Raw genomic sequence first — 12,190 nt, forward strand, 5'->3', positions numbered from 1 at the left:
GGTTCATCTCTACCCCTGCCCACTAACGTTGTCCCCTCAGGATTATTTTTAAGCAAATCCCAGACACATACAATTTAATTCGGTAAGCACTTCAGTCTGTGTCTCTAAAAGACTCTGTCTTTAGACAAAACTTCAGTATATTATTACACCTAAAAAATATCGGAATTTCTTAATAGCATTAATATCAGTCAGCATTCAGATTTCCTTGATTGTCTTTTAAGTGTTTTTTAATATGTTGTTGAAATCAGAATGCAAACAAGGCCCAAATGTTGCAATTAGACAAAGAAATGTTAATGGTGAAACTGTATCCCGTGGCATTGATGCCCCAACATATTTAACCATTTTCCTCATTTTTCTCAACATGCAGGTTGTTTCCAACTTTTCCCCCCACTGTAAACAATGTGGTAGAGAGTATCCTTATACAGAAATATTTTGTCTGCAGTTCTGGAATAGATCCCTGCATATGACGTGAGGTGATTGGGTCTGAGGGTATGCATATTGGTAAAAGTTCCCATTGCCAAATTGAAAGTATTTCTGATAAAGAGATGATGAAAAGGGGGGAAAAAGGAATGAAGAGAAAGAAGTAAGATAGTGGAGCTGGAGGAAGGAGAGGGACAGAGCGCGGCTGGGCAGGGGAGGAGATAAGAGGGGAAAGGCAGGCGGCTTCCTGAGCTGCTTCTCCTCGGGCTCTGTGCCAACAGCAGGTTTTCTGTCCCAGGCTGGATGGCCGGCAGGAAGTGTTTGACAGATGAGATGGCCCGTGGTGCGGTGGCCTGGGATCCGAGCGGCCGTGCCAAATGGGGCCAGGTGGCCAGCCAGCTTCCCTGGAGCGGGGAATCCAGACCCTGCGCCCTCAGGTCTGCTCACGAAGCAGGGCAGAGATGGGGCTGCAGGGCCTGGCTCGCGGGGCTTCCTGGAGGAATGCCCGCGCCCTGCCCGCGGCCAGGTCAGGGGGCGCCTGCCATGCACCGGGGAAGGGCCACTTCCTGAAGGTCACCCTTTAGCCTGGGGAGGGGGGGGGGTCATCCTTTATTTCCTGTTTGTGCCAAGGACTTCAAGCCCAGACACAAGCGTGAGGGTTACTTGCTAGCCGTTCAATAATTATCCCGTTGTGCGCAGCCGGAAGCACGAAGATGGAGGAAGAAGAAAATGTTACTTGATCTCTCAGAGAACAGTATGGTTCAGTTTCTCACCGGAGAAAAAGTGAACACTTTGTGAGATGGCGGGTGACTTTTCTTCTCCTCATTAGACTCCTCTGTATTTTCCACACTTTCTGTGATAAACACGTATCGTTTTTATCATTAGAGGTTTGGGGGGGAAAGTGAAGGAGATTTAAAGAAATCACTTCTTGAAGTAGATTTGCTTCTTCTTGCTGTTCGGTGAAGAGGGATATTGTCTTTCTTTCCACTGCACAAAGTGGGAAATCTTGGCACAGGTTAAGCCAGCAGTTTGTCTCAGATTGCGGAGCGAGGGCGGGCGCCGGGCCTGGTGCTCCCGGCTCGGACCTACACAGGTTTACATGCAAGAAATCTCCTCCCAGAACCCACAGCTGTGGGGCTGGAGGTGGCCCGGGCCATCCTCTCTCGTTTGTCACCCGGCTGGACGTGTGACCTCAGGTCGGTTCCCTGGGACCAAAGTCACATGCTATGACAGACGCTGGTACCAGGGGCTGAACTTTTTCCTCCGCCTCTAATCCCCCCCCAGCCCCGAGTGGAAAAGCTGTAGGACCTGTGCCCACAGGCAGCTCCAAGGCAGGAGCCAGTGCCATGGGGGTGGGGTGGGGGGTGGGGGCGTGGAGACTGCCCGCTGAAGTACCCTGGGCCCCCGCAGTGTGTGCGGGAGCGTCAGGACCCATGTCTGTCCTCTGGGTGCACCGGCCGCTCTCCCCGTGAGGTGTTTGCAGTGTGTTCTCGGGGTACCTGATACGCCGACGGGGACCTCCCTCCGCGACGGCTTCAGTGGGCAGGGGAGGGGGTGGGTCGGAGCTTCACGGTGTGAATGATGCATATGCACCGGACACCCCCCCCCCCCCCCCCCCCCCCGCCCCGAGGCCCAGGCCCCAGCTCCTGTTTTGCCAGGGGCAAGCCCGGGTGAAATAAATCCGGCAGTTACAGAGTGTGGACGGGGCTGAGCCGCCCAACTGGCTACGCCTGCCCCCAAACCCCAGAGCCAGCAGCAGTGGCCAGCCGGGTTGTTGCTGGGATCCCTGGGCTGCTACCCAGCGTGGCGCTCGCTGATGTTTAAACAAAGGGAGGAAAACGAAGAGGAGCAGGGATGAGCGCTTGGACCGCCGTCTGTTGCTGCTCTTTTCCTCGGCATTTCACTTAAGCTAACATTTGAGTAGCCTGGCAAAGGCGCGGAAACTGACACTGTATAAATAACGGCGCTCGCTGTTTATCCCTCTGCCATCACTTGGGATTCCCGAGGCATTCAGAGACTTCGCCCTCTGGGACGGCCGCCCGTAAAACAGACGAGAGATGGGGGCTGGAGGGGTCCTGACGCGGGCCTTATCAGGAACCCACAGTCCAAGCAGAAGGTCGGAGCTCCGCCAGGAGCCCAGCCTGCTGACCCAGGCTGGGGCCTTTGTTCTGTGTGATTCCCCTTTGGGGCTGATCCCCCCGCCCCCCCCGCAACCTTCCTTCCTTCTGTTCCCATGGCCCCGTGTCCTTGCCGCGGTGGCAGGGCGTTAGTGCATTCTGGCAGCTCCCTGTCTGGGTGGGGACCTCCCCCCCGCCCCCCCTCCCCGGGATCCTCAGGGTTGGCAGCTGGGGCTTCGCGCTCAGCTGGGCCTGCCTGGCATCTGCTGCCCAGCAGGAGGCTCTGCTCCTCCCATTCTTGCTCCGAGACATTCTGACATTCTCAGGATAACTTCTGACCTTGGCCTTGGCTTTGCCACAAGCACAGGCACCCACCTGGACCCGGGGTCAGCATTCTTGGCTTGTGGACACGCCGTGGGTTTGTGTAAATCTGACAGCAGTTGATTCCGTAACCTGCGGTGTTTGAGTTTGCAGCGCACACACCTGCCACACGCTTCCCTTCTCCTCCAGGCCTCCCCACGTGCTGCTGTGCAGACTCTCCTCCTGCCTCAGATCAGGGCAGTGTCTGCACGCCAGGCCCACCCCCACCCTTCCCCCAAGCGGGAAGTTACTTCTGCCGCCGGCCTGTCCTTCCACTGAGTGGTGATGGGACTCGTGGTGCAGCCGGCAAGGCAGCACTGCCTCCCTCACACCGAGCACGCATGGAGGAGAGTGCTCGCATCTCATCAGGCTGTCGGCACAGAATTCCTTGAAAGCCGTTCGCTTCGAGGCACAGCCGGACCGTGCCCTCTCGGCGTACCTCCAGCTCCTGGTCTTGCAGACTAAGCCTAGCTCAGCAGCAGTGAACCCAAGGCGGACTGAGCATTTCTCTGGCAGAAACTGCACTGCAGAATGGTGTAGCAGAAGGGAGACATTCTCACCCAAGGGGTATCTCTCCCTCTGAGCAGCAGTCGGAAATGTGTTTATCTGAGCCTACAGGGGCTTGTACAATCAATTCCCCTACTGAGAAGCTGGCGGGTGCCCCCCGAGCAGAATGCCAGAGCCAGAGTCTCCTAGAGTCCCCGGAGCCCCAGCCTCCTTACCACATGGCCCCTGGCCAGGTCCTGCCAATTTGTGAGGCCCTCCAGACACGGTGCGCTTGGGTATCGTCTAGTGTTCGGGGTGCTGTGCTTGAACCACGCATGCATCGCGGGAGTCAGTCCATGAAAGTGTCCGTGTGACTGAGCACGGGGATCAGAGTGGTGTGTGCCAGCAGCCCTGGGGTGCACACGTGTTTGTATGTGCAAATAAAGGACTGTTTTAGAACGGCCAGCTTCACAAGCACAGGAACAAAGCTGCTTTCTCTGAACCTAAATGATTTAAAAAAAAGAAAAAGACATATACAATTTGTAAATTGCCTGGATATACTCAAGCAGACAGCAGCTTGGCTCCGAGGAGAATCTTTGTTTTGGAGCATTCTGTTCCTGGCAGATTAAAGTATGATGTCCTTTTTAAAAAGGAGAGGAGGAGGTTGGGCTGACCGAGGAACTTTCTCTCTCGAGTCATGACTTTAAATGCTGTCTGAAATGCTCTTTGCCGGGATTTGGCCATTAAAAAAGAAGAACAAACACGAAGTTACTTTTTCATTTTCTGGAATCCTTATTAATTGCCTTTAGGACGTTATCTAGAAAGAGAGCGAAGAGGCATTCACCAAACACGGACGGAGCGGGAGAATCCTACCCCACACCCAGCCTCCACGGGACGTCCAGGAGTACAAGAGGGTGATGCAGTCCAGCCAGCCCCTCTGAAACGAAGCACCTTCTACCAGAGGCCCTAAAACCGCACAAAATATATCAACTCCTCGTTGTACAGGGACCTGGGATCCTGTGGGTCCAGATGATCTATCGGGGCAACAGTGTACTCAAAGCAGGGCTCCTCTCCACGCCAGCAGCTCCTGGCGGGAGGGAAAGGCCCCGCCGGATCCAGTCGGGAATGGAATCGCAGGTTAGGGCCCCAGGAGTATGGAGAGTCTGAGCGCCCTTCCCCCTTGGCCCTGGGACCGTCGCTGCTCACGTGGTTTCCAGAGGATCCCACGTGGCACCCTTGGTTGTTATTTCCTTCCCAAAACTTCCCCGTCTTGGGCCCCTTTCTGTTACTTTCCCATCTTCTCAGGTGTCCCCTTTGTTTCGGAAAAACACAAGACGGGGCAGACACGCTCTGTGTAACCAGACCCCGGATGCTGGCTCCACGTGGGCCCCATGGGTAATTCTGTCCGCCCGCTGCAGCCCGGAGCCCTCAGCTAAAAGGTGCGACTCCCAGGCCCCTCTCCTCATTGCAACGCAGGTCCTTTTCACAACCCTGGTAAATACCTCAGTTTCCTCCCACCCCCGTCAAATGGGAAGGACAAACTGTATTCCTCAGTCGTGTGTTTAAAACACTGTGAAGGGAGTTCCCTGGCAGTCCAGTGGTTGGGACTTAGTACTTTCACTGCCATGGCCCGGGTTCGGTCCCTGGTCGGGGAACTAAGATCCCGCATGCCGCACGGCGTGGCCAAAGAAAAACCAAAACCAACCAAACAAACGAAAAACCCTACTGTGACATGTGTTCGTGGACAGCAGATGATTCTGATGGTGCCACGGGTTGTTTTACCTTCCAGCGGGTGCTCGCACCAGGGCTCCACCAGCAGTTTTGTCCAGAGCAGGGACTGACGCGCTTCTAGCATCCCGGTGAAGCGGAAATCTGAACCATCCCCCTGAACCCAGCCTCGCCAAGACAGGCGTGTTGAGGAGGCTCCCTCCCTGACCTCGCTCCTCTGTCCCTTTGCTCCCACAGCTCCCCGCCGGCCCAGCAGCTCTCCTTCCTGCGCAGCGGCCTCCTGAGCAGCCTCTACCTGCCCTCGGGCCTCCGCCCCGTGCCCCTGCTCCGGTGGCTGTTCCAGGTGAGCACCGCGGCCTGCCGCCAGGGGGCGGGAGCGTGCCGGCACAACAGTCTGGGCAGGGCCGCTGGCAGGGGGGGCTGGGCACCCACCCTCTTCTTCTGGCCTTGGGTGCTGCTGGGTTTGTCCCAGCTGAGGCTGGAGGAGGGAGGGGGGCTTGTGATGACAGAGACAGGGAGGTGCAGGGACCGGTCTGTTGTCTTCACTCCGGTCCCCCCAGAGCGTGTGCCTCACAGGGTGTTGCTTTGCCCCCAGAGGCCCTCTGTGTGATTCCGGCAGGGCCCCTCAGCAGGTGTGAGCACCTGCTCACCTTGTGTCCAGGCTCATCTCCAAGTCACAGGTCCCGGCCCTCGTCCCATGGGCAGCGGGAGCGTGAGGGCCCTGGTGAATGCTGAGCTGGGGTGCTCGGGTGTTTGCCTCCCGCCGTGGAGTTGTAGGTCGGCTGGAAAAGCCTAGAACAGCTGCTCTGTCTTCCCCTCCCTTCCGTTCCGGTTGCTGCCAGGGGCACATGCATTCTGCCCGGGGCTCAGAACCTTTGCGCTGAGAAAGACAGTGAGAAGCCAGAAGGGAAGGCCCGGGAACCAGCTGCTGGGATCTGAACGCGGGGCACGGGGATGCAGCCTTGGCCCCCACCCAGGACCTTCCCTTGCCTGGGGACCGGCAGGTCCCAAGTTCCAGCTGGTCCCATTCCTGCCAGTTGGAGCCTGGACCCCAGCCGTGAATTAGAGCCACCCTGCGGGGCGGATTGTCCTCGGAACTCCTCAGCCTCGGCAGGCTGGCTGCCTTCCAGAAGGAGCCCTCTGGCTCTCTCTCCTTCCCTCTGGGCTCCTTCCCATCGGCCCTGCCCTGCCCCTCCCCCGGGCCCAGGCCACACAGGGAACAGAGCAGCCATTATTCTCCGTCCACACTCAGTGCAGGCTTCTTTCTCCTTGCTCAGCGCACGACAGACGCAAAGTCGGGCATCGGAGGCACAAAGAGCCGGTCTGAGATGTCGCCCACAGAGGGTCCTTGTGTGACCCTGACACGGCGTGGAGGCGTGAGCGAGCCCCGCCTTGTCTCTCCCCCCACGTCTGTCACCTGGGGGGTACCCGAGAGCAGAGGACCGAGCCCTGCTCCTCCACATACTACTGTGCGACTTGGGGAGTTATTTAACATCAGCTCTGTGCCTCAGTTTCCACTCTGTAAACTGAGGTCGGTAGTCCCACGCGAAGGCTGAGTGAGGAAATCCTGTGAGCTGCCTTGTCCTTATAGCCCCCCGAGGTTCTGCCCAGGGTCTGGGCATCATCTGGAAGAAATGAAGTTAGCACGGAGGTCAGGTTCTCCATCTCCAGCAAGGAGAAACAAAGCAGCTCCTCTCCCTGCCCACGGCTAAAGTCAGATCAGTGAAAGGGGTGCGCTTGGCCTTGGGGGCCTCTTCTGGGGGAGACCCTGCCCAACATCTTTGTCTCCGGAGGGGAAGGAGGACCAGGGCAGCTGCTGTCTGCCACTCACGTGATCACACTACAGGCTTTAGGATGGGCTCTGATGTTTCACTTCCGAGGTTTTGGTTTTCTTGTCACTTGGAACTTATTTTCCCACAGCAACAGTAGCATTGGTTCCTTTGCAGACCTTGGTTCAGGACAGGCTACATGCTGAGCTCTAGGGACAGAAAGGTCCTGGAAATGGTGTCCCAGGTAGATGCGTAGAACGTGGCCATGGGGTTCCGCATACTTCAGAACCGCGCGCTGTTAGTGAGAGGCACAGATCCACGGGGGCTGCCTGAAGCTGCTGGGGCGGGTGGCGCTCCGATGAAGGTGCAGGGGCGGTTCGTGGGATCCAAGGGCAGGGATACAGCTGGGCCTCAGGGTGAGCTGGAACCAGGTTGGACAAGGGTCGGGATCCTAGGACAGGCTTTCGGCTTCTCTCTGTACCCCAGGCTCCATGGCTAAGTAAATTCTCAGGAAAGAGAGTCTGATTGGCCTAAGAGGGGTTCAGTGACCACCCCCAATCAAAGGCCGCTAGGGGAGCAGGCTCACAGGGCTGCTGGGGTCCCACATGCATACCCGGGGTTGATTCTGAGAGCTAGGGGGTGGGGGAGTTGGGCAGACCGCTCCAACCCTGCTCCTTCAACTCTCTGGAAAGGCCATCCTGTGTCCCCATGGAGACTAGTTCCTGCTGTCCGCCACCCTCCCTGAAGCCGGGGGCTTCAGTGGAGTGAACAGTGGGCACTGGGTGAGTAGGCTTCAGCCTTAGTGCTCGTGAATTGTGTGAGCTCGTCACTGGAGCCCTAGTGTATGCTTCCCAGGTGAGCCTTGCTGGGGAGGGCAGACAAAAGCAGGAAGCTTATGCTGTCAGTGAATTTGTATTCTTGTTGGGGAACGATCACGTGTTCGACTATAAAAAAGTTAGGAAAGGAAGAGGGAGGCAGGGTTCTCGTGTCTTAGGTCAGATCCCTGGGAAGCAGGAAGCCGCCCCTGTGAGGGAGGGAGGGCAGCAGGGCCGGGGCAGAAGGAGAAGCCGAGTAGCAAAGCAACTGCATGCCAGGCCACGGCCAGTCCTGGGGTGCTCTGGAACTGGGATTACCCTTTAGAGTTGTCCCATTTGAGGCAAGGGGTCCTGGCCTTTGGACCCCAGCATCGGCTAGTTATCAGACGAAGGCTGCACTTGGAGAGGGGGGTGTGACCTTGGGTGAGGGACTCCCTCTGTCCGAGGTCAATCAGCCAGCAGCAATGCCCAGCCCGTGGGGGTGGGAGCCTTGGTCCTGAACCGAGCGCCCACTGCAGCGGGCTTTCCTCGGCACTCTCCAGAGGGAGGATGGTGTGCTGCACGGCGTGGCCTGGCCTCACCTGTGTGTCCCCGGACTGGATGGCGCTGGTGGGGAGGGTGCATGTCTCCATGTCACACTCTGTTCACGTTCCAAATCCCCAGCTGTGGCCGCAGACTCAAGGAGTGTTCGAATAAGAATCCCAGTGCGTTTGAGTCAGGTGGGTGCCCTGCCCACCCTCCCCCCACCAGCTTGTTGAGGATCCGCACTCAGTACCAAGGACCTCCCAGAGCCGGTGGGCTCCCGAGGCTCAGATGTTCGGAGTGAAGGCCCTGGCCTGGAAGTGATGTGAGGGCCTCGAAGAGGGGCCGCACTTTATCTTGTACAGCTGACGGTAGTCAGTGCCGCTGAGCTCTTTCTCTTCCCTACACCGGTTCCTGCCCTGGAGGGGCGTGGCTGTGACCACAGGGAGTGAGGGGCAGAAGGACCAAGACTCCCACACAGGGAGGTGGACAGAGTAGGAGATTTCAAGTCACATAGACCTGGGATTGAATCCTGGCTTTTCTGCTTCGTTGCTCTGTGACCCTGGGGAAGTTGCTTGACCTTTCTGAGCTTGGTTTCTTCATCTGTAAAGCAGCAATAATGACAATATCCTTCTACTGTGTGGATTCGTGAGGATTAAATGGGACGTATTTAATATGGCGTAATAAAGGTTTCTGCTATTACTCCATAGGAATGACCCAGCTAACCTGTTTTTTTCTTCTCCTCCTAGCTGCTGACATGGCCTCCAGAAACTTCTTTGGGAGCCTTTGGTCTCCTGTGGGACCTCAGCGTGGATGGGCTCTTCCGTCCGTCTGGTCAGTACCTCGGGTGCAGGGCAGCAGCTGGCATGCTGGGTACCCAAGCTCGAGAGCCTGCATAGTACTCAGCCCTCAGCCCCGCACCGCCCCAGCCCAGTGTGTGGGAGAGGTGCTAGTGGGGATGTTGCATCACCGGGACACGGAGACATCAGGCCATCTTTGGCTCTGGCTCCTGCATTAGTAAAAAGCTGAGCCAACAGGCTCCCCAGCACCTTCTCTGGCCTCAGCTCCATGTCACCAGGGCCAAGTCCAGGCTGACTTCACAGACTTAGGATCCTGGAACAGTCTGGGAGCTGGGTTCTCTGGATTTACGAGGACAGCTTACCTCCAGCTTCTTCCTGAGAGCCCCAGTTTGCTTGGGTGGGTTCCAGGAACATCTGCATCAAATCAGGGAAGCTCTTTGGGTTGGAGTCACCAAGGGGGAGGGCCCTGAAGCTGTGCCCCTCCCCGCAGCCCTCCTCAGCTCCTAGGGCATCAGCGGAGCCCCTAAGTTTGGACTGGGCTGGAGTGAGAGCTTTGAGTCTGTACCTTGGTCCTGACATGTAAGGGATACACTTAAGTTATTTTTATTTGTTTTTTTTTTAATTTACTTATTTTTGGCTGCGTTGGGTCTTCGTTGCTGCACACAGGCTTTCTCTAGTTGCGGCGAGTGGGGGCTACTCTTCGTTGCGGTGCGCGGGCTTCTCATTGCGGTGGCTTCTCTTGTTGCGGAGCACGGGCTCTAGGTGCGAGGGCTTCAGTAGCGGCACGTGGGCTCTAGAGCGCAGGCTCAGTAGTTGTGGCGCACTGGCTTAGTTGCTCAGAGGCATGTGGGATCTTCCCAGACCAGAGCTCGAACCCCTGTCCCCTGCATTGGCAGGCGGATTCTTAACCACTGCGCCACCAGGGAAGTACCTGAGTCATGTTTACCCTTTCAGATGTTCAGAGTTCACAGAAGCAATTAGTTTCCCCTTCTGTGGCTGCACCCTTACCGGGCTGTCATCATTTGGTGCCTGAACCTAGACACTTTGGCACCAAAAAATACCATGTAACCGATTGGAAGGTGCTTAGGGCAGACGGTGAGAGGGATCCACAGGTTTCCAGACCGCGCCCTTGCCCACCAGCTGCAGTCTGCCCACCCTCCCGCTAAAACATGGAAGCACGTAGCTCTGAAGGCCAAGGTTATAGACCCATGATGCACCATTAACCCCCCACCACCACCACCGGCAAGCAGCCCTTTGAATTTCTGCTTTTGTGCCTTCCCTCCAGGCGTTGGCTGAGCTGGGGGCCATCTGTCACATTAGAGCATTCCAGACTCCTCCCACTCCCCCCTCCCCCGCCCCTGCCCCTACGCCTGGGACCCTCTAACTGAGGTCCTCTGAATAGCGCCAGTCTCGGCCTCCTCTCCCTTTGCATAACCTCTGCCCCTGCAGCCTGGGCTGCCCTTTCGCGCCTCTGTGGCAGGCCTGCCCTTTGGGGAACAGAGGCCTCCCTTGTCCCACTCTTCTCCTGCGCGAGGTGGTCTGTGTCTCCTCGCGCTGAGGCAGAGGGGACGTCCCACTCTTCTTTGCTGCTTGCCACATTGTCCCTGATTCGCCCTCCACTGGGATGGGGTGGACCCGGGAACGGGCCCTTGAGTTCAGCTCTGGTAGCTCATTCCACTGCAGAGCGGTTCTCCCGGCATTAAGGTGGGGGCGGGGGGGGGGGGAGGGAGGATGTCTCTTTCCCTCCCGTTGGAATAGAGACTGGGCCACAGAATGCTGTGCCCAAGGTCAGGATCTTGATTGGTTTGGGCAAAGGCAAAGGCCTGGTTCGCAAAAGAAGGGAAAGCGGGGACTATTTGTACCCCCGTGTTCACAGCAGCGTCACTCACGACACCCAAATGGCGGAAGGGACCCAAATCCCAGTCGTCCACTGACGCCTGAATGGATAAGCAAAATGTGGTCTATACGTGCAGTGGAGTATTATTCAGCCTTAAAAAGAAAGGTAATTCTGGGACTTCCCTGGTGGCCCAGTGGTTAAGGCTTCGCCTTCCAATGCAGTGGGTGTGGGTTCCATTCCTGGTCAGGGAGCCAGGATCCCACACACTTGGCAGACAAAAAACCAAAACATAAAACAGAAGCAACATTGTAACAAATTAAATGAAACATTTAAAAATGATCCACATTCAAAAAATCTTTGAAAAAAAAGGGAAGGAAATTCTGTCACATGCTACAACGTGGATGAACCTTGAGGACATTATGCTAAGTGAAATAAGCCAGCCACAAAAAGATAAATACTGTAGAATTTCTCTTATATGAAGTACCTAGAGTAGTCAAATTCATAGAGACAGAAAGTAGAATGGTGGTTGCCAGGGGCTAGGGGAGGGGGAATGGGAGGTTAGTTGTTCATGGGTACAGCGTTTCAGTTTGGGATGATGAAAAAGTTCTGGAAATGGGTAGTGGTGATGGTGAACAATGTGAATGTACTTACCACTGCTGAACTGTACGCTTAAAAATGGTTAAGATGAAAAAAAATGGTTAAGATGGCAACTTTTACGTTATGTGTTTTTTACATAAGTTTTTAAAAGTAAAGGCCAAGCCCAGAGTCAAGAGCCAGGTGCCAGGAGAGAATCTACCAAAAGCTGGAACTGGAAATCAACTGCTAGTTCAGGGAGCATTTGTATGGTTAAATTAGATCCAGGATTGATGCAAAAGGAAGTCATGTTTCTCGGATTTGTCAACGACTTGAGGTGCTCTGAGTGTTCTTGTCCTCTGTGGGGCACTGCCCTCTGGGGCAGAACTGTGGGGGTTTGGATCTGTGATTGGTATGTGAGTTTTCAAGTTGCCTGGCTTTTCTCTTTTGTAAAATGGGGGAGACTTGCAGGTGTGTAAATTTCCATCTTTTTCTGGAATATGTAGCTGACCAGAGGTTCTTCCCAGATTATCCCGGGAAAGGTCTTACACAATCGCCTTCATCACAGCATGCTTCCTGAGTAAGGGGAGAGCCCGGGTGGGGCCGGGTCTCTGGCAGGGCCTGGGATCCAGGCTTCAGAGTTGACCGTCATGGGTGTGCTCCAGGCGACTGGGGCTAAGGGCTGAGAGCCCAGCGTTTGCTGGAGGATTGGAGTAAGGTGGGAATTGTTTTCCTGGTTTAAGAAGGTGGTTCCTGCCCTCAG

General features: G+C 56.1%; 1 protein-coding gene across 5 annotated transcripts in view; it reads left to right on the top strand.

The window, feature by feature from the left end:
- Positions 1-12,190, top strand: part of FAM178B (family with sequence similarity 178 member B) — a 95,844-nt gene that overhangs the window by 24,083 nt on the left and 59,571 nt on the right. For 4 of the 5 annotated variants that reach the window (XM_079940678.1, XM_079940677.1, XM_079940679.1 and 1 more), the window contains 2 exons: positions 5,349-5,454; positions 8,967-9,051. In XM_079940678.1, the coding sequence (XP_079796804.1) occupies positions 5,349-5,454; positions 8,967-9,051 (191 nt within the window). Of the gene's footprint in view, positions 1-4,472; positions 4,521-5,348; positions 5,455-8,966; positions 9,052-12,190 lie in introns of those variants that run through there. The other variant, XM_079940680.1, reaches the window with a different exon arrangement.

Source organism: Stenella coeruleoalba (assembly GCF_951394435.1).
Source record: "Stenella coeruleoalba genome assembly, chromosome: 13".
Classification (NCBI taxonomy): domain Eukaryota; kingdom Metazoa; phylum Chordata; class Mammalia; order Artiodactyla; family Delphinidae; genus Stenella; species Stenella coeruleoalba.